General features: G+C 50.1%; 1 protein-coding gene across 21 annotated transcripts in view; it reads left to right on the top strand.

The window, feature by feature from the left end:
• MYO18A (myosin XVIIIA) overlaps positions 1 to 15,003 on the top strand; it is a 153,434-nt gene extending 138,431 nt beyond the window's left edge. For 10 of the 21 annotated variants that reach the window (XM_043999883.1, XM_043999881.1, XM_043999879.1 and 7 more), the window contains 3 exons: positions 4,149 to 4,271; positions 5,931 to 7,282; positions 13,594 to 13,729. In XM_043999883.1, the coding sequence (XP_043855818.1) occupies positions 4,149 to 4,271; positions 5,931 to 7,278 (1,471 nt within the window). In that variant the 3' untranslated portion in view covers positions 7,279 to 7,282; positions 13,594 to 13,729. Of the gene's footprint in view, positions 1 to 4,148; positions 4,272 to 5,930; positions 7,283 to 13,593 lie in introns of all 21 variants that reach the window. The other 11 variants (XM_043999889.1, XM_043999894.1, XM_043999892.1 and 8 more) reach the window with 2 other exon arrangements.
• Positions 15,004 to 24,997: the final 9,994 nt, after the last annotated feature.

Genomic DNA, 24,997 nt, shown 5'->3' with positions numbered 1-24,997 from the left:
GGCTAGCATTGGCCTTGTCTGGGGGAAGCATTCATGCAAATAAGCACCAGCCCACTCTCCCAAGACAGAGGCATGGTAACACATGCCAGATGGAGAGGACTGGATTGCCTATGGGCATCCTGGGCATTGGGAGAACTGTGTGTGTGTGAGCATGCGTGTGCATGTATGAGACCACATCTGACCGGGACCCCAGGCCCACTCCCCAGCTTCTTTTCCTTGCTCTTCAGAGAGCAGGAGGGAGACAGCAGGCTGAGAGAGCTACAGAGTGGGCCTCTATTGCTCAGCTTCCTATGGGATCCCAGCATGGCCCTGAGCCCCCTCCCCCCATTCCAGCTGCCGGCCCCACAGGGCTCTTCCCAGGGCTAGGATGGGCTGGCAGGAGTGAAGAAATCCATAAGAGCTAATGATAAATGTAATAGTGTGTAACAGTGATAGAGGGCCGCTGGAGCCCGCTTGTCACACACAATTAATATACCCCGCCGTTCTGTCTCCGTTTGTTTGTTCCCCCGTGATTTGGCTCCCAGTTAACTAATAGCACGCAAGCCTGGACATAAATTGTGTTTGACTCCAGGTTTAATTCTGGCCATTTAAAAACTCCACTGCCCCCTGAGCCCTCCTGCCCCCAGAGTTTGTTTGCCGGCCTGATTGTTTTACAGGAAATGGCCCAAACATTATCTCGAGCTCCCGGCAGAGGGGGAGAAGAGGGTGGGCTCCGGGTGCCTCAGCCGGCCGCCTGGAATATAATGGGGAGGATTCTTATTCTGAGCCTATAATTGTGTGCCTCCCATGCCAGCCGAGCCCGCCACAGCTGAGCGTCTGAGAGCTCAGGGACAGGCCTCTAAGATGCACATTTAAGATGCTTCTCTGTGGCTGTGGCGGTGCCGGAGCCGCCCCACGCCTTAGTGGTGCCAGCTGCGTCCCGGCCTGATACTGGGGAGCTGGCCCTGGCCCGGCCTGAGCCTCTCCGGGCCCCAGTGCTGAGTTATCGAGCGTGGAAAGGCGGGCCGGAAAATAATGTTTCGATTTACTTATAGATACAGTTGTTATTGCCATAACCTTAATGAAAGCAGTAAACAGCACAGCATTAAGGGAGATTTATACAGAAATCCTTTTAACGTGTAGACATAGATTCGGCCCGCATTCGGCACCGGCGATCAATATGGTTATGAACAGCGGTGATAAATTAGGGAGCTCTGAAGCGGGAGAGGGAGGGTTTGGGGGGGTGGGTTTTTTTTTTACACAGATGCATAAATCAGGTGGCATTGGTGTTGCGAGGGGCCCATGCGCCACTGTAAATCTGCCAGGCGTGGATGGCACATGGCTTGCATTAGAGAGGTCTGGGCTGGCTGCTGTTAAACCCTGTTTACTCAGGGCTTCAGCTGGTCCTCTCTTTGCTGTAATTTTGCATTTGACAGAAACACATAAAACCTCCCTATTTATTCTTGCTCCCTAGGAGTTAGGCTCTCACATGGGCCCGAGAGAGAAAGTCGGGTGGTTTCTCTTTGGTGTGTGTGTGTGTGTGTATGTGTGTGTGCTCGTGCGCTGTACACCCGTGTGTGGCTATTTATTCAAGAACATAATTCAAGAACCAGGCCTCTCCCGTTGACACAAATGAAAGGAAATTTATATCAAGGAGAAACCCCAGCATCTCTGCAGCAGGGAGATGCAGAGGAACCAGCAATTTTCTTCTTTTTTTTATTTTTTTGCTAAATTTCAGAAGCTTGGGGTTTGTTTTTTTTTCCCTTCTATCAATCAGTCAATCAGCCAGCACTTATTAAGCACCCCCTGTGTACCAGGCATGGGAATAAAAGGAAAAAATACCATCCCTTGCCCACAAGGAGCTAACTTGCTTTCAAGCAGAGACAACATAAGTACATATAGTCATATCAAAATGTATGTGAAGAAATACAAAGTTATTCTAGGGGGGAGGCACCAGTATCTGATGGAGTGAGGGGGAGTAGAGGGGTGGAGAAAGGGGGTCAGGGAAAGCCTTTTATTGAAGGGGATAAGCCAGCTGAGGCTTTTTTTTTTTTTTTGATGAGGCAATTGGGATTAAGTGACTTGCCCAGGGTCACACAGCTAGTAAGTGTTAAGTGTCTGAGTTCGGATTTGAACTCAGGTCCTCCTGACTCCAGGGCCGGTGTTCTATCCACTGCGCCACCTAGCTGCCTTGCCAGCTGAGCTTTTAAGGAAAGGTGGAAGTGAGGCAGGTTTGCATCTTGGACCCAGGGGGTGCAGCCTGCGAGTTGGCAAGAGATGGAATGCGTGTGAAGAGCAGGAAGTCAGCCCGTTTGGCTGGGTGCTAGCTGGGGTAGGGGTGGGGGGACAGCATAGTAAGCTTAGATTGTGGCTGGGTCAGGAAGGTTTTTAAATGCCACACAGAGGGGGTTTGTTTGATGGTAGCGTTGCTATCAGAGTTTATTGAGCAAGGCGTGGTGTGGCCAGGCCTGTACTTTGGAATTAGTGGGTTAGCAGCCCTGCGGAAGATGAATTCCTGCCAAGAAGCTCCAGGGGTGCGGCTTTGTTTCTGGATGCTCTTGTTCAACGCCGAGGTCAAAATTTGGAGACCCTGGAGTTGCATGGGAGTGGGGAAGAGCTTAGAACAATTCTGCCTAGAGGAGGAGGAGGAATCCTGTGCCTGCCGGAGTAGAGAAGGCGAGCAGGACAAAGGAAGGCAGAGGGTCCAGCCTAGGACTGGTGGGCGTAGCCGTGTGTCCTGAGAAACCTAGGGCGTGCCCAGGCTCTCAAGGAATAGTCAGCTTCCCTTCTCCTGCTCCTAAGCCTCTCCCTCCTTTCTCCAGTTCCCTTGTCAATCCCATGATATTTTTGTGTGTGTGTGAGGCAATTGGAGTTAAGTGACTTGCCCAGGGTCACACAGATGGTAAGTCAAAGGTCTGAGGCCAGATTTGAACTCAGGTCCTCCTGAATCCAGGGTCAGTGCTTCCACTGCACCACCTAGCTGCCCCAGTTCCCTTGTCAATCAACCAATCAATCAACATGTATTTATTTAGCCCCTGCTATGTGCCAGGCCCTAGGAATACCAAGGTGATATGAAACGATCCCTGCCCTCAAGGATCTTACGTTCTACTAGAATGGGGGTGACCTTGAAGCAGTCATTTCTTTATTGGGGGGGGCGGGGCTATGGGGGTTAAATGACTTGCCCAGGGTCACACAGCTAGTAAGTGTCAAGTGTCTGAGGTCGGATTTGAACTCAGGTCCTCCTGACTCCAGGGCCGGTGTTCTATCCACTGCGCCACCTAGCTGCCCCAAAGCAGTCATTTATTAAACATTTATTAAATGCCTGGGTGACCTTGAATTGATTAAGTGACTATTCTGTGTCAGGCCCCGGGCTCTGGGGGTACAGGAATAAAAGTGAGCCAGTCCCTGCCCTCAAGGGGCTTACATTCTGTCTGTATCTAAGGACAGGTTTGGGCCATGGCTTCAGCTGCCTTGTCCTTGTCGTAGGCATTCGTCCAGGATAGCCCCTTCCTTCACCCACGCAGTCCTCCAGGCTTAGCTAGACTTCCCACACTGTGTTTAAGGGGCATTTGTTTCCTCTGGTCCCAGGATTGGCAACACAGTCCTGGCATTTGGGGTAGGGCAGATGGGCCGTGTCCTTGGAAAATGAATGGATGAAGACCAGCAGGGCAGGTCTCTGATGCCCTGAACACAGGCCCATCTTTGATGAGCCCAGGATGCCCCTTTAACAGAAAAGGGGGTAGGTAGCCTTGCTCACTGCCACGCTTCTCTTCTGATTGGTCGAATTAGTGGGTCACGCATGGCCTACTTCCTGCCAGTAAAGCAGTGCCCACTGTGGCGTTGGTGTCTTTCAGTGGTGTGCTTTGGGGAGGTCATGCAGTTGTGTAACTCAAAGGGAGGACAGTCAGTAAGAATTTATTACGCGCCTACTATGTACCAAGTGCTAGACAGGGCCCCCCTGCCAATGGTGTGAGCTGCCTCTAATCGCCCTCTTTTTCCTACCTGTTTCTCCCCCTCCCACTAAGAAGCATGCTTTCAACCCCCAACCCTGGCCCTTCAAGAGGGAAATGCCTCCTCTTCTTGCCTGTCCCATGGACCCTGTGTGATATAACCTCCTCTCCTCCCTCCTTCCCCGGCCCTGCCCCTTTCTCTGTGTCTTGCCTAAGCAGTGAGGGCGACTCAGACATGGACTCTGAGCTGGAAGATCGGGTCGATGGTGTCAAGTCTTGGTTGTCGAAAAACAAGGGGCCTTCCAAGGCTGCTTCGGATGACGGAAGTCTCAAGAGCTCCAGGTGAGTAGCCGGTGGGCAGCTGGCCCCAGGGCCAGCAGGTAAGCCAGAAGGGCAGCTGCTAGGCACCCCTTCGGCAGAGGTGGGCGCTGCTTGCGGCACCGGCACGTGGGTGAAGCAGGCATCACGCCACCAGCTTCTCTCTTTACATCCTTCTTGGGAGAGATGCTTTGCCCAGCTCCGGAGCACAGGGAGGGCCTAGAACAGCTGGCTTTGCCTCCAGGCCCCAGAGCAGTGACTGTTCCTATATAGGTGACTCAACAGTGCTTGGCCATGTCCTGAAGGGATTCTGAGTGTGGGAATTTTCCAAGGATTTTCCTGGGTCCCTGGGATGACATGGACCAGGTTCTTGGGGATCTCCTGGACCTTACTCTCCCCTGATGTGTTTTCTTTAACCCTTTCTGTTTCAGTGGCAGGCCTTGGGTCTGAGATGGGGTTGGCTTCCTTAATCTCTCTTACCACCTGGTAGAGTAATCTTTTGGGGCTAGGCTTCCAGGATGGGCAGGTTGGGGGCAAGAGGAAGTAAGAGCTCACTAGGTCTACAGGCCAAGGCCCTTGGATTTCTGGGGCTTTAGTAGAAATGAAACAAAAGGGGACAGCTAGGCAGCTCGGTGGATAAAGCACCAGCCCTGGATTCAGGAGGACCTGAGTTCAAATCCAGCCTCAGACATTTGACACTTACTAGCTGTGTGACCCTGGGCAAGTCACTTAACCTTCATTGCCCCACCCCACCCCCAGAAAAAAAAACAAAACTGAGAAGGCACTGAGTGCCAACGAATCTCCCAGTACCCAGGGAGTACATGGTTCCTCCCCTCTTTCCCCCTGACCTCATTGGTCAGCCCCAAGCAAGCTCCTTATGAATAAGGGACTAAAAAGCCAGCAACCAGGGTTTACGAGACCCCTGCTTCCCCTTTTCCCTTTCATCTTCAGTCTCCATATTCTTTTCTAGAGCCCAGACTCCCTTGCCACCCACCCTCCTGGAGGTCGGTGGCATTCTCTTGCCCACCTACCTACCATGGCAGCTGAGAAAAGGGGCGGCTCTCCTCCTCACTCCTCACTGTCCCGCATATTGCGGCTGCTTCTTTCCCTGCCAGCCCCGCTCCCCACCACGGGGCGCAGAACGGGCTGCTCTGGGGTGAGTGCGATGGATGCCAAGTGGGCCGAGTAGCAGAAGCGATTTCCTGCCTGGCTCCTCCGCTCGCTCCCCTTCCCTGAATCTGGCCCCCTCACCACCAGCGCCCAGCGGCCACCTCTAATTGGTTTAATTTATTCGGCCGAGCAACATTTTGTTATTGCAGATAATGCCTGCGTCCCCGCCCCGCTGCCATCCGTCTGGGAGTGAGCGAGGCTCCAGGTAGTTGACAATGAAATAAATTGAACTAAACGTTTTAGAGGGGGGAAAAGTGATGAAATAGAACAATAGTCTAATTTACATGACATTCTCCGTGAAGCTATTTTCACTGACGCAAATTATTTTGCTTCATTTCCTCCGAAGCTCTCCCTCCCCCTTAGCCAGGGCTGCTGTTGCTGCTGCTGTTCTCTCCTCCCCTGCCTCCTCCTGAGTCTTTATTCTCCGGGTTTAATGCTTGTTCTTTTGTGTGTGTGTCTCTCTCCCCCTCTCTCCCACACCCCTCTTTCTCCTTCATCTGCCGCCGCCGCCGGCTCTCTCTCTGCCTCCCGGCTCTCCCTTAGACTGTCTCTCAACACGGTGCCCAAGGAGGGCAAGGGCGTGGAGGAGAGGCCGGCCTCTGCCCTGAGCTCCCTGAGCTACCGGAAGCGGCTCACCCTCAAGGACTCCATCGGAGGCACCGGGGATGAGGAGTCCCTCTTCACCACCCTGAGTGAGAGGGCGGCCTCCCCCGAGCGGCCACCCCGCAGGGCCCGCCGAGGCCCAGGCGGTGGGGAGGCCAGCCCTTGTAAGAAGGTTGAAGATGGAGACGAGGGCAGCTCTATTCTCTCCGAGGTCAGGGGCCGGGTGAGCCGGGGGCTGGAGAAAAGGTGGGGTTCCGACTTTGATCGGGCCTCTACCGTCTCGGCCCCGGTCAGCCGGGCTTCCTCGGCCACTCGGCACAGCGCCCGGGACGATGAGGCCCGCTCGTCGTTCAGCTTCTCGCTGTCGGGGTCTCCCAGCTCCCGCCGAAGCACCTCCAGGCTGGAGGGCCTGCCCGGTCCCCTCCGCCCATGCCTGAGCCGGGCCTCTGGCCTGGGGCGAGAGAGCCCCGATTCCCGCCTGTCCCTGGGCCGCAGCTTGCTGGATGACTGGGAGGAGGACGGAGCCAGCCTGGCGCTGAGCGATCTGCACTCTCAGTACAGCCACCCCTCGCTGGCCCGCAGCCTCTCGGTGCCGCCGCGGCCCCGCACCGCCGCCTCCGACGAGCCTGCGGGCTCCGGCATCCGCCCCGTCAGCCACCACTCCTACTTGGACCCGGACCTGGAGGCCGCCATCCACGAGGTCTTGAGCTACAAGCCCGCAGAGTTCAAGCGGAGCAGCCTGCAGCCCGACTCGGACGAGGAGGACCGCCAGAGCGCCCGGAGCGCCCGGAGCGCCCAGGTCGGGGTCAGCGGCGGGGAGCGGGCCGCCCCCGCCACCATCCGCCGCTCGGTCTCGGCCGCCGACGTGTCGAGGTCCCGGAGCAGGCACAAGAGCCGAGGCAAGAGAAAGAGCAGCAGTAGCAGCAGCAGCAGCAGCAGCTCAGGGTCCGAGCATTCCTCCGAACGCAAACGCCGGGGAAAGGCTCGCTCCCGGAAGAGCAAGAAGAAATCCAAGAAGAGGAAGAAGAAGAAGGAGACCGAGTCCGAGTCCTCCGAGTCGTCCTCTTCCTCCAGCGGCTCCACCGTCTCGTGCCGCAGCGGCTCCAGCGTCAAGAAGGGCCCGGAAGGGACGGGCCCGGCCTCGGAGGGCGAGGGCAGAGGGCCGGCCAGCGGACTGTCCCGCAAGGAGGAGAAGAAACGGAAGAAGGAGGTGGACAGCTTGATGATGCGCTACCTGTACCGGCCCGAGAGCGACTAATGCAGTAGGTGGCCCTCCCGCAGGGAGGGCAGCATGCGTGTGCCATTGGAGTGTGCGCCACCCCCCATGTACTAATAGCCACACTGACGTCTTCAGCAGGCCCGAGAGAAAGGCCCTCTATCCGGCGGCATGCAGGAAAAACCTCTTGGTGCCTTGGCGGGCTGAGGCACTCTAAATCTAGGATCCCATGACTCTCTCTTGGCCTCAGTTTCCAACTCTGTAAGATAGGGGCATGTCTCCCAGCTCCAGTGGTTGGGTGCAATGATTCTCTTCCTCTCCTGTCTCAGCCTTACTTTTTTCTTTTTTTCTTTCTTTTTTTTTCTTTTTTGTGAGGCAATTGGAGTTAAGTGACTTTTAAGTGACTTGCCCAGGGTCACACAGCTAGTAAGGGTACTCCTGAATCCAGGGCCAGTGCTCTATTTACTGCGCCACCTAGCTGCCCCATGTCTCAGCCTTTCTTACTAAGGTCCAGCTATGTTCAGAAATCACTCAGCCTTTGGCACATTCAATGACAACCTCTGATGCCTGGCGGAGAGATGGCATGGATATCTTGGGTATCAGGCAGCTTTTTTTCAGTCATGAGAGGGGAGGTTTTCTGTGCCCCAGGGAAGGCAGTGCTCATATGTCCAAGGTGGGCATTGGCGTGTCAGTGGTCATGAGACATATTTTGTCCTTAGCCCGGCCTGTTGCTTACTCCATGCATCAGCTTCTTGCCCGTGGGCACAGAGGGCAAGGGGGCCAAATAAACCAAACCAGGCTTAATCCATCTCTTGACATGGGAACCCTGTGCCTGAACAACTGAAGCCCATCAGCCTTTGTTTCTTCCTTTTTCCTGGCCCAGAGCACTGGCTGTGGTTGCAGAAGACAGTTCAGATCCTATGGCTGATACAGACTACCCATGCACCTTTGGGCAAGTCCTCCTCCCTGGGCCTCAGTTTCCCCCTCTGTGAAATGAGGGGGCAGGATTTCATGGCCTTTGGGGCCCCCTGTGGATCTGTGATCCTCTATCAAATCTCCAGATTGCTTCCTGGCTTGAGGGGTCCTTGTGGGGTTTCAGAAGTTAATTTAAATAATGACCCTTCACCTCCCACTGCTTGAGCATCTTGTCTCTGTATATTCCTTAGCCCTGGCTAGCTAAAGGCCTTTCTGGGCCACATTGCTCTGGCTCGTCCCTTGGAAGGGGACAACAGGGAGGGCAGCCTCACTCACCGCTGACATCAGAGGCAGGACAAGAAAGGGTGGCTTCAGCATGAAATTACCACGTCCAGTAGAGCCCATTGACGCCCTCCCCAGCTAGCTGTGATCTAGAAGCCTGGGCCTCCTTGACCCTCCGGGACCTCTCCAGACCTCTGTTTGTATCTGGACTCATGCACTAACAAGCACTTTCTGCATGCCGTGTGCGTTTGTGAACAAGCACTGTCGGATCAAAAACGGGGCGGGTGCATGGTACAGAGTCCCTGATTCTGGTGGGGTTGGATCTAGCCGTGACCAGCTGCATGCCTTTAAGGATGATTAACGAGAGGAAATGAGCTTCTCTTGCAGTAGGTGGATTCGGGGTCTCTGTCAGAAGGGGACAACAGGACAGGTCTCTTGAGATCCTTTAGTCTGGTCCCGATATCCCAAGGGCTGTCCTGAAGCCCAGGCAGAATGGGCCCTTTGGCACAGTCTTCCTGGGTCCCTGGAGCCCCTTGGCAGTCTGATGGATTCTGTCAATCCCTCTCAGAAGAATTTTTAAAGGCATAAAATCCAATCTCTACATGACAAAGGAAACTAATTCTATGGAAAGAGTTATACAAGCCCATTTAAAAACCAAGTTCATGGGGGGCGGCTAGGTGGCGCAGTGGATAAAGCACCGGCCCTGGATTCAGGAGTACCTGAGTTCAAATCCAGTCTCAGACACTTGACACTTACTAGCTGTGTGACCCTGGGCAAGTCACTTAACCCCCATTGCCCCGCAAAACAAAAAAAACAAGTTCATGGACCCCAGGTGAAGAGCCCCTGCGCTAGACCATTTCACCGGGTCATCTTTGCTTCTTAGAGGCAGATTGTTAGAAGGGGGCACTTGAGAGAATTTGGGAAGGCTGGAGAGACCGTCAGCTCCATGGGGAACAAAACCGTTAAGTCAGGAAGCAGGAGACAAAATGTTGGGCCTCCTGTCTTAGCAAATCATCTTCCCCAGTGGGATTCTTACATGCCTTCCCCTCTTGGCATGGAATATCCATTGATGGAGGGGTGAGAGGCAGCCGGGTATAGTAGGTAGAGAGCCCTGTACATGAAGTCAGTAATACCTGGGTTCAAACTCCACCCCAGGCTCTTAGTAAACGTGGGTGACCTTGGGCAAGTCCTTCAATCTTTCTGAGCCTTGGTTTCCTCATCTGTGAAATGGGGTGCATAATAGCATCTATATCACAGTATACACGGATCAAATGAGATAATATATAAAAAATGCCCTACCAACAAAACGCTGTAAACATTTCAGCTATCATTATTATGATGATGTAATCATTTTTTGTTTTTTTAGCCAGACCTGTGATCTCATCTACCAGTGCAAATTAATAGTCTTAGGGAGTTTCCTGGGACAAATGATTTGCTCAGTTTGGGTCAGAGGTGGGATTTGCACCCAGGACTTCCTGACTCCAAGTGTGACATTATTAGACTACCAAGGACAGGCAAACATGGCATAGGGCATCAAGAGCTGGCCTTGGAGCCAGGAAGACCTGAGTTCACTTCCTACCAGCACTGACCCATCCAGGTTGTGTGACCCTGGACAAGTCACATCACTTCTCGGCGACCTAGGCAACCCTCTTAAGATTACAAGTTGCAAAGAATGCCTTGGGAGAAGGCATTTCCTCATCTTGGAATTACTTGTACAAATGAAACCACAAGTCCAGGTCCTACCTCTCTCAAGATAAGATGATACTTTTAAAGCCTTAGAGATTGTCTAGTCTAGTTCAAAGGAGGTAGCAGGTGGATGGAGGTTAAGTGATTTACTTAAGACCACACAGGTAGTAGCTGAGTGGAAAAGACTGGTTTGAACCTAGGTCCTTTGATTCCAAAACCAGTGCTGCTTTCATCTGGGGAGTAAACCCATAGCTGGAAGGATGGATTTGGGGATGGGCAGAAGCTGTCAGGCCACGGCATGGGCATCATTAGCTCTGAGCCCCCTGTCCCCTTTGATACCCTGGGCAGCGAGATCAGTAACTAAAACATCCCATTCTCCTCCAACTACAATACCTTCCCCGAGGGCCTTCTCACCTGGGAAACAGGAGCAGATCTGGAGTTCTTATACATTGTCACCTTGGGGAATTGGAGTCACCAGGTGGCATTAGGCCAGAAAGAAATGGCTCAGCTGGGAAGCCAGGAAGAAAAGAGACCAGGAAGGGAACTCATCAGAACCTAGTTGGCATGAGGCCCTCACCGGCATGGGGGCAGTGGTGGATAAACTGGGGGGGGGTTGGAAAGGGAGGCCTAATTTCCCATCTGGTAACAGGGACCAGAGAGAATTCAGGGCACGGAGGCTGCAGTGAAGAGGAGGGGGGAGTGGAACTTGCCACTACAGGCTCTTCCAATGGGAATTAGTGCATGTGCCAAATTGTTCTCGACAGCCCTGAACGAGAGATGCCGCCTCAGCTCTCTGGGAAGAAGGCTTTTTAAACAATTTGGTTAAAATGCTCAAAATGGAAAGGGCACAGCAGCTGCATGCCAAGGGGCTTTTTCCACTTAGGATGCTGGGAAAGGTGGTTTGAGAATCCCCTAGTTGTTGGGGTGGGGCAAGGAATATCATAATAGCTAACATTATATAGGGCCTACTATGGGCCAGGCATTGTGCAAAGTGCTTATTTGTTATCTCATTTAGTCTTCACAGCAACCTCGGGAGGTAGGTGCTTCTATTGTGTCCCATTTTACAGATGAAGAAACTGAGGCAGACAGCAGTTAAGTGGCTTGCCCAAGGTCACACAGCTCATAAGTGTCTGAGGCCAAGTTGCAACTCAAGTTGAGTCCAGGCCCAGGGCTTTGTCCAGGGCCCCACCCACGTAGCGTCTGTTCACCCTTACCCACCAGCTTCTGCCTGCTGTTCTTGGCCTTTTCCCAGCAGAATGACAATTTACATGACCTAGGACCCTGGGTCTGCCAGATAACCTTAGGGATACAGAAGCAGGGACTGCAGTCTCCAGACCAGATGTGCATGGAAGGAGGGAAGCCCAAGGCCTCCCATTCACACGTGAATCTTGCTCCCAGCCTCCCATTCTTAGAGGCCCTCCCTCACCCCTTCTCAATAGAAGCCACTACTTCCTTCATCTCACACCAGACCTTCAGTAAGTGTTCGGTGTCTTTCTACAAATTAGGAAACTGTCCTTAATATGGAATCCAAACAACTAGAAAGATTTAAGATAGATGTTTTTAACTCAGGGTCCATGAACTTAACTTTAAAATCTTTAAAATATATATCTGTACATAGATATAATTGGTTTCACTCGTAATCTTATGTATTTTGTTTTATGCATTTAAAAACTTGATTCGGGGACATCTAGCTAGGTGGCACAATAAATAGAGTACCAGCGCTGGAGTCAGGAGAACCTGAGTTCAAATCTTGCCTCACACACATGACACTTATTAGCTGTGTGACCCTGGCCAAGTCATTCAACCCCAATTGCCTCGAAAAAAACAAACACCACAAGCCGTGGATTCTGAGAAGGGGTCTATAGGCTTCACCAGACTGCTGCCCAAGGGATCCAGGATATAATAAAAGTTAAAAACCCCAGCTTTAAAAAAAAAAAAAACAAACAGTACTAGGCTGTAATAATTAATGTTTGTAATGTGTGGCCCTTGGGTACTATTAGAACCCTAAGTGCCTTCTGAATCATCAAAGGATGATTCTTTGGTGTAGTTTTTGTTTTCTGTATTTTATGCAAATTACTTGAAAACTGAGAGTTCATGCGTGGAATATATAGTTTATCCTATTTACTAAAATACTCCGTTCTCCACATCTTCCTGACAAACAGACTTTGTGCCCTTTGGGCAATGACCCAGGTCAGAGGTCAGGTAGGGGAGAGTGACTTTTTCTTGTATTCTGATGAAAGCTACTGGCTCAGAATAGGTTTGATGTCCTTAGCACAGAAGAAAGAGGTGGGGTGCCTCTAGATGGGAAAATTTTGTATCCCTAAGTGCCTAGCATAGCGTTTGGTTCCATAGGCATAAGTGCCAAATAAATGTTAATTGGATGGGTGGATGGATGGATGGATGGATGGGACAGACAGATCGACAGATGAATGGCTGGGTGGATGATATTGTTCTTCAGAGTCATATCACCCAGGATCAGCCATTTTGCTTGGGAGTAGTTGGAAGGGCCAGGGAGAATAGTAAACTGTCTCCTGGCTTCTCCAATTAAACATTTATTAAGCACCTACTGTGTGGAAGACACCACAAATGAAAAACTGTTCTTGCCCTCAAGAAGCTTACATCTACTTCAGCATGTAAACACAATTATGTTACAGGGTGATTTGAGGAAGGGAGGATCACATGGCCTTTAAGGTTCTTTTTGGCTCCCATTCTATGATCAGATCTTCTGAAGAACTCAAAGACCAATCATTAACAGTTATTGCCTACTAGGCTCCAGTCACTGTGCTAAGTAGCAGAAATAGAAGCTTCCATTCTTTTTCTTTTTCGTTTTGAGGCAATCAGGGTTAAGTGACTTGCCCAGGGTCACAAAGCTAGTGTCTTAAGATCTAATTGGAACTCGGGTCCTCCTGACTCCAGGGCCAGTGCTCTATCCACTCCTCCACCTAGTTGCCCCAAGGAGCTCTCAATCTAATGTCAGAGATAATATCTAAATAAGTAGATATTTGCAAGCTATGGAGTAGAAGGAAAGTGATCTGAGAGGGAAGGCACTAGCAGCTAGAGGATGACCAGAAAAGACCTTCTGCAGAAGGTGGGACTTGAGCCAAGTCCTGTGGGGGGCCAAAGGTTCTAAGAGGTGAAGGTGAGGGCAGGGGGGGACAGCGAGTGTAAAAGTCTGGAGTCTAGACATGGAATATCGTGGACCAGTGAAGCTGGATTGTGGAGCCTGTGCACGTGAGTAAAATGTAAGGAAGCGGGAAGGGCCGGGGTTTCCGAAGATCCTTGAAAGCCAGACCAAACGGCTCATCTCCTTTACTTTAGCACCGGGTTTCTCTCCCCGCTTTTGTGCTGGGGGTGGGCTGGGAGACCCTTCCCCTTGGTGGGGGGGCCGGTGTTCACCGCTGGCTCTGGGGGCTTCCCCAGGGTTGCCAAGGGACCATCCCCGGTGAGCACGTGTTCTTTCTTCCCTTCTCGCAGCCCCTCCAGCTACCAGAAGTCCCTTGCCCTTGACCGCTCAGATGACGAGCATGAGCCCCTGGACCACACCGCCCGACCCCGATCCTCTCACAGCTACCTGAGCGACAGTGACACAGAAGCCAAGCTAGGGGACTCCAGTGCGTAGCCCGTGGCATCTGCTCCGACGCCCCTCTCCCAGCGCGGCTCGCTCCAGCCTCTCCCGAAGGACGGCGGGGCACACGCCTCCCCGCCCCCCATCCCCGCACCATCGATTTGCATGGGAAAGACCCCATTCCAGGGGGGTACTCTCTGGGATGTGGGTGGCTCCTCCCCCTGCCCTGGCAAGTAGGGCCAGAGGAAAAGAATGCCCGGAGGGAAAACCGAACCTTTGCCCGCCTCCTTCAGAACTGAACCGACCGGCTGGCTGGGACATTCCCCCTGGGCCGAGTGATCGGAAGCGCCCTTTCAGCCCTCTTGGGTGGGGAGCTATGCTGGGATAGACTTCTCCACTGGGACACTCTTCAGTTGCTTTGTCCCCTGGAAGGAGCAGCCCCAGAGCCTTCCCTCTGGCTGGGATGGGCTTTCTCTTCTCAGTGCCTGCTGTCTTTTTTATTTTCTAATTTAAATACCAGACCTTTCCCCTATCAAGGCCAAGTCCCCAGGAAAGAGTGGGGGAGGGGTGAAATGGGCGGGTGGGGAATCCGACGTCCATCCTCGCTCTTCAGCTGAGCCAAAGACAAGAGCTCTTGTTTGTCCAGCTGAAGAAGAGGTGGGGAGCCAGGTTCTGAGAGAGTGAATAGGGTGGGGCGCACAAGTTCCCATGGGCTTAGCTTACACACAGAGAAAACTACTACACCCATGAATATACAGTTTGGTAAGTGCAGCGACCTTGTCACTGGGAAACCCCAGGATGGAGGCTTGGGGCTCAGTCAAACCACTGCTTCCCTTGTTCCTCTGTCCCAGTAGACTGGCACGAGAACACGAATTCTGGAAAGGGAAAGGCTTACCTTGGGTGCTTGGATCAGAAACACTGAAGACTGGGTTTTTCTTAGGTGCTTTGGGATGGGCGGGCACTTTGACCCAGTCTCCTGCACGCCCACATCAAGCCCTGATCCTACATTCTGAGCCTTTCTTTGTGTGTCTCTCCTCTCTCCCTCTCACCCCCCCTTCCTCTTTCCCTCTCTCCTCCCCCCCATCCCCAAAAGAACATCCTCCCCTTTCTTCGCTGTGCTGACCACATACCATCTCCAGGGCTGAGCCCCCATCGGTTAGCCTTTTGATAAAAAAATCAGCCACAAGGGCCAAAGAGCAATCAATGCCTGGCCCACTTCTGCTGGTTCCCTTTCTCTTCTCTCTTGGTTTGCACTTGGACTGTGCGTCTCTTTCCCCTGGTTACTTTCAGTATGGAAATAAATCTTCTTTTCCTCCTGACCCTGTCAAATTTCCTGCAGTTTCTTTGAGTCAGGAAACAGGCTTTCAGGGAGATGGATTGTAAGTTAGACCCATAATTTAGGCTAACTGCTCAGAGGGCCTTAGGAATGACAAAAGGAAACAGTGGGGTTGGGATGGGGTCAGGGATGGGGAATAGAAACACAAGAAGCTTTTTCACCCCGCAGTCACATAGTTTGGGCCTGTGGAAGGTCGTCAGACTATTCAAGCTGACAGGGTGGGTCATCTGGAAGTCATCTCATCTGTCCCCTGCCTTCATGCTTTAACCAGCTCAAACTGACCGAGACAGGAGAGGTCTGTCAGCCTTAATAATCTCCAGGGAAGGAGATTAAACCATTTGCTCTCATTTTCTTTGGGATCACCAAACCTTTCTCCAGTGGAAAATGCTTTTTAAAAATTGAACCTCAGTCCTTCTCACTGTAGTTTATTGACTGAACTTTGCAGAAACAGAATGGGGACCCACTTTCCCCCCTCTCTCAACCTTTTAGACAGGAAGGAAACTCAAGATGGGCTGAGATGGGTTTGGTATTGTCAGCTGCCATCTTTGTACAGTAAAGGGCACATTCACTGGAATTGGAAGACCAGGCTCAAATCATTTCTTTGACACTTACTCTGTGTGACCTTGAGAAAGTTATTTCATCCCCATCCCCTTCAACTCAGTTTTCTCCTCTGTAAAATGAGGGGCTTGGACTAGATGACTTCCAAAGGTCTCTTCTGATTCTAAATTTATAATTTCATGGTCTTTTACTGACTTTTCTCTGCCAGTCATTCATTCCATTTCCTCCCCTTCACCAACATTAAACCGCCCTCCCCCACAAGTCACCATATTTCTGGTTATTTACCATGAATGTTCATCTCTGAACATTTGAACACTGATAGTATTTATCTGAGTATTCACCTGGCAGCTGCCATTAGAGTTGGGGTCTCAGGAACATGTATGAAGAAGAGGACTGGAAGTTCTGGATACCAAGGATCTAGGAAGGCTTCTTTTGGTAAGATGGGAAGGACAGGATAACAAACCATCAAGAATTAAGGGGGGGGTAACTTTTTTCCATCTTAGGTAAATGAGTTCATTGAGCTCCTGCCACCTTCCCTCCCATTTTCTCCTAACAACTCTTTATTGGACAGACCTGGGCAGAAGGGAAGCATCCTTAGGGATGATGCTAGACACCTAATGCTTGGTTTGACCTGCCCCATCTTTTGTTCCCATCCTGGCTCAGCCCAGAACTTGGCCTACATTCACCAAGCTCAGATTGCCAGGTAATCGTCTCTCTAACTAGTAATGTCACCCCTGCCAGCATCAGCACCAACCAGTGCTTCCCAGCACTGAGACAAAAGACTCACCTAAATGCCACCCAGTGGTTGGAGGAGCTTTCTTGATATATTGTTCCTTGCTCCTGGGCTTATGTGACCAGAGAGGATATAATGCAGGGGGTGATTTTACCGAAGAGCCCAGGTGCCCAGGGATCTGCATGGTCAATAAAGACCCTGCTTGATCTGTTGTAGCTTTAGGGTCTCAGAGTTCTAGTCTCTGCTCAGTCGCTAACTTGTGTGGCTTTAGACAAGTCATCACGTTACCTCTCTAGGCCTCAGTTACTTCATCAAGGGAGATTGTTGGGACCAATTGATCCCTGAGGTCCCTTCTGGCTTTAACATGCCATGATTTTTTTTTTCTGCCTCTGTTTCCTAGGTTGTTTTTGGCATCATTGGTTGCCAGGATTACATGATAACCACATGGTAATAACAAAATGGCGCTTGGTTGGTTCCCTGTGTACAAAGGCCAAAGCTACCCTGAGGTTAGTTGTACCCAGTAGGGTACAACATGTCTTTTTTCAGATGGGCCCTTTCCCATAAGGAAAGATGCCCTAATTAGTCTAGTCACCTAGGCATAGGCAATGACCTTGAGAGTAACAAAAAGCTATGTGATTCAATAAGCATCGATTCCTCATTCTTGAAAGGGGGGATTGTTAGACTCTGAAGTCTCTTCCAAGTCTAAATATGTGGCCCTACTATGTGCCAAGTAAAGGCAGGGTGACACAGTAGAGGGCTGGCCCCCAAGTTAGGAAGACCTGAATTCAAGTCCCGAGCCTGTGCCTCTGGGAAAGTGTGCTGTGCAACATAAAGTTTTAGAGTCACACTGGGAGAGGGATTTTACTCACTGGGAACTCCCAGTACTGATCAAATCATGAGACTGGTTTAAAAAAAAAAAAGTGTACCAAGCACAGTGCTAGTCAGTGGGAATACAAAAGCAAAGACAACAGTGTCTACCCTCAGGAAACTTACATTGTACTTGAAAGGAAACTTCTGGTGAGAAGTCAACACAATTTATTTCATTTGGGGCAGCAGGTGAAAGAACCTGAGCAGAAGCCCAATGGTTAGAGACGTGATGTCATGGACTGCGATGCCCAGTGGCCTGGTCTGTGATCACTCCCTGTGGTGCCTAATCGATATCCATGGCTGTCCCCTCCAAAGGCTAAGAGGCTAGTGAGCCCCAGACTCTCTCCTCCACCCAGCTTCCAACGGGCGGGTTCTTCCATTCGTCCTTTCTTGCTTCCCCCATCCCCCTCGCTGCCTGGTGGCATAGACACTTAGCGATTTGCTTCTTAATTGTCCCCCAGCTAGGCTGCGCAGATGCCGCTCTTTAATCTCTCCTGATAAATGAATCGAGCCATTCCTTTAATCATATGTTCATATCCAAGCCAATTTGAATCAATTTGGCAGGGAACACATTGTAAAAGATGCCGTGAGGACTGCATCTCCCCACTGGTCCCTGGAGCTGGAGCTGTTGTTGTCTCCCTGAGTCCTCGGGCAAGAAGCCCAAAAGAGCGATCTCTCTTGTACTTGAAATACCTGAGGTGGGATGACACCTTGAGAGGTCGTTTTATCCATTTCTCATCCTCTCTCTGAGCCTCTTTCTGGTAAATGGGGAGGATGATTCTCAAAGACCTCCGAAGATTTTTCCAGCTTCCCCTACTCACTTCTAAGGGAGCTCCATAGCCTTCCCAAGGTGGAAGGTGCTTCTTCATCAACCCTAATGGACCCATTTCTTCCAATGGATTGCCAAGATGGAGAATATGTCCTTCATATCTCTGGAGAGATTATTTGCTTCCTACTCCCATCTTCTCCAGGCCAAGTTACCCCAATTCAGAATCACCAAATGCTAGAACTAAATGTGACCTTAGAGACCCACTTATTTTACAGACGAGGAAATGGGTTCAAGATGCAAAGTCACCTAAGTTCACAGAGTGTGTGACTCCAAAAAGCCAGGGAAAAAGAAAGTTCCTGGGAAAGGAATATTCAGATACTGCCAGAGTTGTGGAGAAAGGAGTGAACTCATTCATTGTTGGTGGAATTGCAAACTTGGAGGTTAGAATTCAGAATATGAGAAATGGAAAGGGGTCCTAGAGATGATCTAGTCCACCCACATAGAGGTTTACACACTGCAAACCACTTCTACAGAGGAGGTGAAAAGACTTAGTCAAGTTCACACAACTAGTAGGTATCAGACCTGGAATTTGACCGCTGGTCAAGTCCAATACTTTTTCATCACCCTAACCCTGAGGTTAAAGATTAACTCTTTCGCTCCTCCCCCAATAAATTCCACTTTCCCCAATCAGCCTGCCTAGTGGGTCATTCCAAGGCTGGCTTGATTACAAGCCCACAGTGCTTCTCCCTTCAACTTGATTTGAGGGAACTTGGTCTAGAGACAGCATGACATAGAAAAATAAAAAACAACAAAAAGCACAAGATTGAGAGTCTGGGAGTGGATTGGTTCATGATCTGCCACCTGGGCAACTTAAGCAAATCCCTGCTCCTCTCTGAACTTCAGTCTCTCCTGTAAAACAAAAGGGGTGGGGGACAGCTAGGTGGCACAGTGGATAGAGCACCAGCCCCGGATTCAGAAGGACCTGAGTTCAAATCCAGCCTCAGACACTTGACACCTACTAGCTGTGTGACCCTGGGCAAATCACTTAACCCTCATTGCCCCACAAAACCAAAATAAAAGGTTTAGACTCCATGATCTCTGAGGCCCTTTCGAGGCCTCACATTCTAAATTTTAATTCTAATTCACACACCTGAAAACCCCTGCCCCTCACACAGCCTTACTATGCTCACCTTTTCTTGTTCCTGGCTTTTCAGGTAGAAGTTACCTCCCTCTTGACAGGTATGATTGTTTGTCCTTTATTCTCCAAGAGGACCAAAGTGACCTCACTCTGTTGGGGTCAGGGCCCAGGGTGTCCTGTGGCTGGTCAGACCAATAAGAGCTGAGAGGGCTCTACCACAGGTAGTCCAAATGAGCATTTGGAGTGGAGATGTCTCTTTGGCAGGTGTAGGGAGTCACTGAATGTCAGAACCGGAAGGCACCTTTGAAAGCATCCAGCCCCTTCTCGCCTTGGCTGAGAAGGAACCTGCGGCTCAGGGAGGGGAGGCACCTTTTCCAGGGTGGCCCCTGGGAGAACAGGTAGCATCTGGGCTAATAGTTGGCGCCAAAAGTAAGAGAAGCAGAAAGGGTGGGAGGGGAAGGGGTCCTAGACTGCTAGGCTCTGATTCTGGAAGATGCCCTGATGAAGGAGAAGAAAGCTCGGGAAGGACCGGCTCAACACACATCTTGTCTCCCTTGCCCTGGGCTGGCCGCCTTTCGGGGAAAGTTCATTTCTCGACCAAGGCATTTCCCAGCCTTGGCTTCCCTCCCAGGCTTCCTGGATGGGCCTCTAAGCCTCCTTTCATTTCCCTTCATCGGTTTTTCTCTCAGTACTCTGCCTGGTCCTGCCCACATTCCTTTCCCGGGCTCCCCACAGACTCCTTATTAAAAGGGCCTGAGTGGTGGCCCAGGAAACGAGGGGGGAGGGGGCCAGAGGAGAGGAGGGGAGTGATTGACTTCATTTGGGTTCATCTACACATCCGTGTGACCTTTGAAGACTGAGGAAGCCCTCAACCCTCACCTCTCTCCCCAGAGACTTCCCTTCTCCCCTCCTCAGTCTCTCCCTTCTGTAGTTCATGCACAGTTCCCACCATTATCCCAGTCCCCAAAGGCAGCACAGCTCCCGGCCTTGGTCCCTCTCCCTAAGCCCTTCCCCAACCCCCACAACTGTTCCTGCACTTTAAAAGGGCAATGATGTTTTGGTGGGGGTGTGGGGGTGTGCTCGAGCTCGCTCGTGGGGGTGAGTGGGATGGGTGGGGTGAGGTGGTTAAGAGTGATGGTATTGGGGCAGCTAGGTGGCACAGTGGATAGAGCACCGGCCCTGGATTTAGGAGGACCTGAGTTCAAATCCGACCTGAGACACTTGACACTTACTAGCTGTGTGACCCTGGGCAATTCACTTAACCCCAATTGCCTCACACACACAAAAAAGTAATGGTATTGGGCATTTCTTCTCTGCTGCACATTGCAGGGACTCTCTTAGGGCCACATAGAGTTGAAGCCCACCCCCCACCCCTTCCCCACTCCCCCAGTCAGGCACTTCCGGAGTTTTTCAAGATTCATTCATGTATTCAACATTCAACAATGTGTCAATAAGCTCTCCTGTTGTACCCTGTGGCTGCTCTGGGTCTTCTCTCTTTTTCTCCTTCCCTTTTCCCCTTTCCTCCCTTTCTTCCTCCCAGTCCTCCCTCTTTCTATCTTTATTTTCTTCTCTGCTTCTCTCCCTCCCATTTTCTTTCTCTCCTCTCTTCTTTCCTCCCCTCCTTTTTCCTTCTTTCTCCTTTGCGCCTTGCTCTCTCAACTCCTTTCTTCATTCTTCTTTCTTTCCTTCCTTCTCTACTTTTCTCCTTTTGTCTTTTCTGCTTTCCCTTTTCTTTCCCTTCCTTCTTCCTTTCCTCTTCTTTTGTCTTCTTCCTTCCTATGCTCTCTCCCTCTTCTCTTTTTCTTTCTCTTTTCCTTCTCTCTTTCCCTGCCTTCCCCTCTCCTTCCCTTCCTCCCTCTCTTCTTCCTTTCCTTTTCTCTTTTCCCCCATTCCTTTTTCCTCCCCTCCATTCCTTTCCAATTTTCCTTCCCTTCCTTCACTTCTCTCTTTTCCTCCCTCTCTCCTTCCATCCTTCCTCTCCCCTCCTCTCTCACCAAGAGTCCTCAGCAACAGTCTGTGCCCCTTGGTCACTGCCCCCTCCCAATTCACCTGCCCCACCCAAGTGAATAGGGCTGGGTGAGACTCTGGGGATGGAGGAGCCAGATTGGATTAAGCACCTCAGACAGTTCTCCAGCGCAAACCCCATGACCGGATCTGGATTAGGAGTAAGCAAAGGAGGCATCTACCCAGGGCACCTCCCTCCCCCACACCCCCAACCAGATGTGCACATATCTTGGATACTCAAACACTTTTCTCTCCAAAGCACAGAGATTCAATGATAAGCCAACCCCCTTTCACAGTAGAGACTCAAGTCACTGTATCATGTTGGGGATGGGGAAGGGGATGAGGATGAGGATGGGAAGGGCTGATAGTTTTAGGGTTTTTTTGGTTTGGGGGTTTTGGGTTTTTTGCTGGGCAATGGGGGTTAAGTGACTTGCCCAGGGTCACACAGCTAGTAAGTGTCAAGTGTCTGAGGTCGGATTTGAACTCAGGTCCTCCTGAATCCAGGGCCCATGCTTTATCCACTGCGCCACCTAGCTGCCCCTGGGCTGATAGTTTTCAAATCTTGTCCAGGTGTGCACCAATGTCTCAAAGACTCTTGCCCACCCTGAGTCTATTAATTTAGTGAACCATCCTCCCACTACCTCATACCTATACCGGCCCTTCCTCTCCATCCCCACAGTCTTTCTCACATCTTCACTCACCCTCCCTACCTGCCCTTTACATTTATGCCAATTCTCTTTCCTTCACACCTACACAACCCTCCCTCTCCCCAGTAAACTCCCTCCTGAAGCCTACCCAGGACTGGGAGCATCGTGGCACGAAGAAAGCGTACACTGGATAGAGCTGGATTCAAATCCTGCCTCTGACTTGTATCACCTCTAATGTGTCCACTTAACCTCCATGGGACTCAGTTTCCTCTCTGCAAAGGAAGAGTTTGGGCTGGATGGTCTCCCCATTTAGCTTTAGATCTGGGATCCTCCTCCTCTCACCATTCTCTTCCAACATCCCTACACCAATCTCTGTCTTTCTCACTCTTTTTCCTCTTTTCCTCTCCCTCCCTTCCTAACAACAATAAAAACATTTACATAGTGCCTACTATGTGCCAGGAAATGTGCCAAGTGCTTCTCAAATATTTTCTCATCTGATTCTTACAACAATCCTGGGAGGTAGATGCAATTTCTTTCTTTTTTGTTTGTTTGTTTTTTGTTTTTGTTTTGTTTTGTTTGTTTTGTAGGGCAATGGGGGTTAAGTGACTTGCCTAGGGTCACACAGCTAGTAAGTGTCAAGTGTCTGAGGCTGGATTTGAACTCAGGTCCTCCTGAATCCAGGGCCGGTGCTCTGTCCACTGCGCCACCTAGCTGCCCCCAATTTATTTCTGTCTGAGGCTGAATTTGGTCTCAGGTCTTCCTGACTCCAGGGCAATAAATAGCTTTAGCTACCTTATTCTATCTCACACACACACACACACACACACACACACAAACACACACCCCTCCTGGGAGTCAGAGAGCTGTGTGTGTGTGTGTGTGTGTGTGTGTGTGTATCCTGGTCTATGGGACTCCTATAATGTCCAATGTGGGCCAGGTACACTCATTTAGCCAAAAATGGAGGAAAGAAATCTTTGCCATGCTCTTGATTTGAAGAGCCACGTTTTGTGTTTCCATGTGTTCCCATTGCTCAGCAAGACTGTAACCTTTAAAAAAAAACCACCCAACACCCTTTTTGGCTATTTGATTTTTCACAAGCATTAATCTGGGTCAGTTTGCATGGAAGCCCTCCTTGGAGGTCTCACTGTGGTCCAGAGCTCAGGTCTCTGCAGGATGAACTTCCTCTAAGTCCTGGCTGGTCCCCCCAACCCCATTCAAGGGCTGTGCATATGTGTGTTTCTGTTGTCCAAGACCTTTCTCAGGGCCAACAGACTCCTCACTGGGCAGGCCAGAGAAGGATGGTTTTTTTGGCCACAGGAACTCCTAACGACCATTTATTACATTATAGAAGGTTATAATGGACAACTCACACTGACGAAATTACAAGATCCTTGAATTATTGAAGTCATAAAGGTCAAATACCATCTATGAAGATTTATAAGCCCCAACTGACTTATTTAAGCACTGTTAGATGCAACCAAATTCTAGTACATCAAAGCAGAGAATTAGGTCATCGGCACATTGATTTAGAACTGGGAAGAACCTTCCAGTTCATCTAGTCCACCCCTCCCCTTCATTTTTGAGACAGGTAGGTAGTGCAGTGGATAAGACGCCAAACCTAGAAGTAAGAAGAGCAGAGTTTGAAATCTCCCTCAGACACTTATGGGAAGCTAGGTGGCCAAACCTGGAATAAGTCCAAATCTGGCTTCAGAAACTTACTAGCTGTGTGACCCTGGGCAAATCACTTCACTCTGTTTGCCTCAGTTTCCTCATCTGTAAAATGAGCTAAAGAAGGAAATGACAAAGTACTCCAGGATCCTTTCCGAGAAAACCTCAAATGGTATCATGAAGCATCAGATACAACTGGATGACAACAACAACAACAAATTCAGACAGTTTTAAGTTGTGTGACCCTGAGCAAGTCACTTCACCTCTGTTTACCTTAGTTTCCTCAACTTTGTAAAATGGGGATAATAATAGCACCCAAATCCCAGGGTTATTTTGAAGATCAAATGAGATAATATTTGTAAAGCTCTTAGCACAGTGCCTGATACATAGATGTCATATAAATGCTAGCTATAGTTATTATCATTTTACAGATAATAACACTAGGATTCAGAGGGATAAGTGACTGGTGTGAGGTAATACATATAATAGACTGCAAAGGCAGGATTTGAACCCGGGGGGGGGGGGGGGGGGGCGGGACTCTGACTCCAGGTCTATTGCTCTTCTTAGTGGTACTGAGCTCTCTCTATGACTTCAAAACAGCTTATTGCCACTCCCTATAGAGAAAGAATTCCTGAGCTCAAGCTGTCTTTCTTGTGATATATGGATTTGTTTAAGGAATAATTGAAGTTTCCTAAGGATGATGGATTAAACCCAAACTTGGGTCTCTCTGGGAGGGAGAATTCCATAAGGGACATGTCCAAAGACATATGTTTTGGGAGTAAAAAAAAAAAAAGCCACTGATGCTGTGATGCACTGATACTCTGAGGCACCACCTCACACATGCCCAGTTGGCAAAAATAACTAAAATGTAGACAAAAAAAAATAACCCAAAACACCAATGTTACCAGAAGTGTGGAGAAACAGGTACACTCAATCATTGCTGGTAGAATTGCAAGCTTGTAGAAGGTGGAGAGCCATGCTACAGTATGTAGTCAGGGTTATGCAGCTGGTCCCTGGCTTAGGGGGTAGACTGACTCGTTCACATTTGCTCCTAACATCGATTTCAGTGTTCCAAACAGCAGCTGCAGGAGAAGCTATATTAGTTTACAAAGCTGGTGGACTTTGATTTTCAGTCCTTAGAAACTGACCCAATAATTCCATTGTTAGGAATGCATCTTGACAGAGTTATCGAAAACAACAATAACAAAGAAGAGCTGCCTGCTCGAAGATGTTCAGAGCAGCATTATAGGTAATCACAAAAAACAAACAAATAAACCCAGCGGCAACTTCAATGTCTAACAATGGGGGAGCAGTTAAATAAGTCATGGTACATTCATAAAATAGAACACTGTACAACAATTGAGCTGGACAAGTATGAGGAATACAAAGAAACCTTTGGGAAATAATGAAAAGCAAAAAAAAACCCAATGAATATGGGAGAATCAGAGGAGTAGGTAGCAGACACACCAACTATAATCATATGAGGAGAAATGAGAGCTAATGGACAAAAAGACTTGATGGGGAATTAAAGGAAGTAATTGGAAAAGTTGGTTAGGTAATTGTCATCGCTTGTGTTGATATTTGTTGTTCAGT

This window comes from Dromiciops gliroides, chromosome 4, assembly GCF_019393635.1.
Source record: "Dromiciops gliroides isolate mDroGli1 chromosome 4, mDroGli1.pri, whole genome shotgun sequence".
NCBI classification, from domain to species: domain Eukaryota; kingdom Metazoa; phylum Chordata; class Mammalia; order Microbiotheria; family Microbiotheriidae; genus Dromiciops; species Dromiciops gliroides.
The sequence above is the reverse complement of the archived record's forward strand: the minus strand, read 5'-3'. Positions and strand labels throughout refer to the sequence as shown.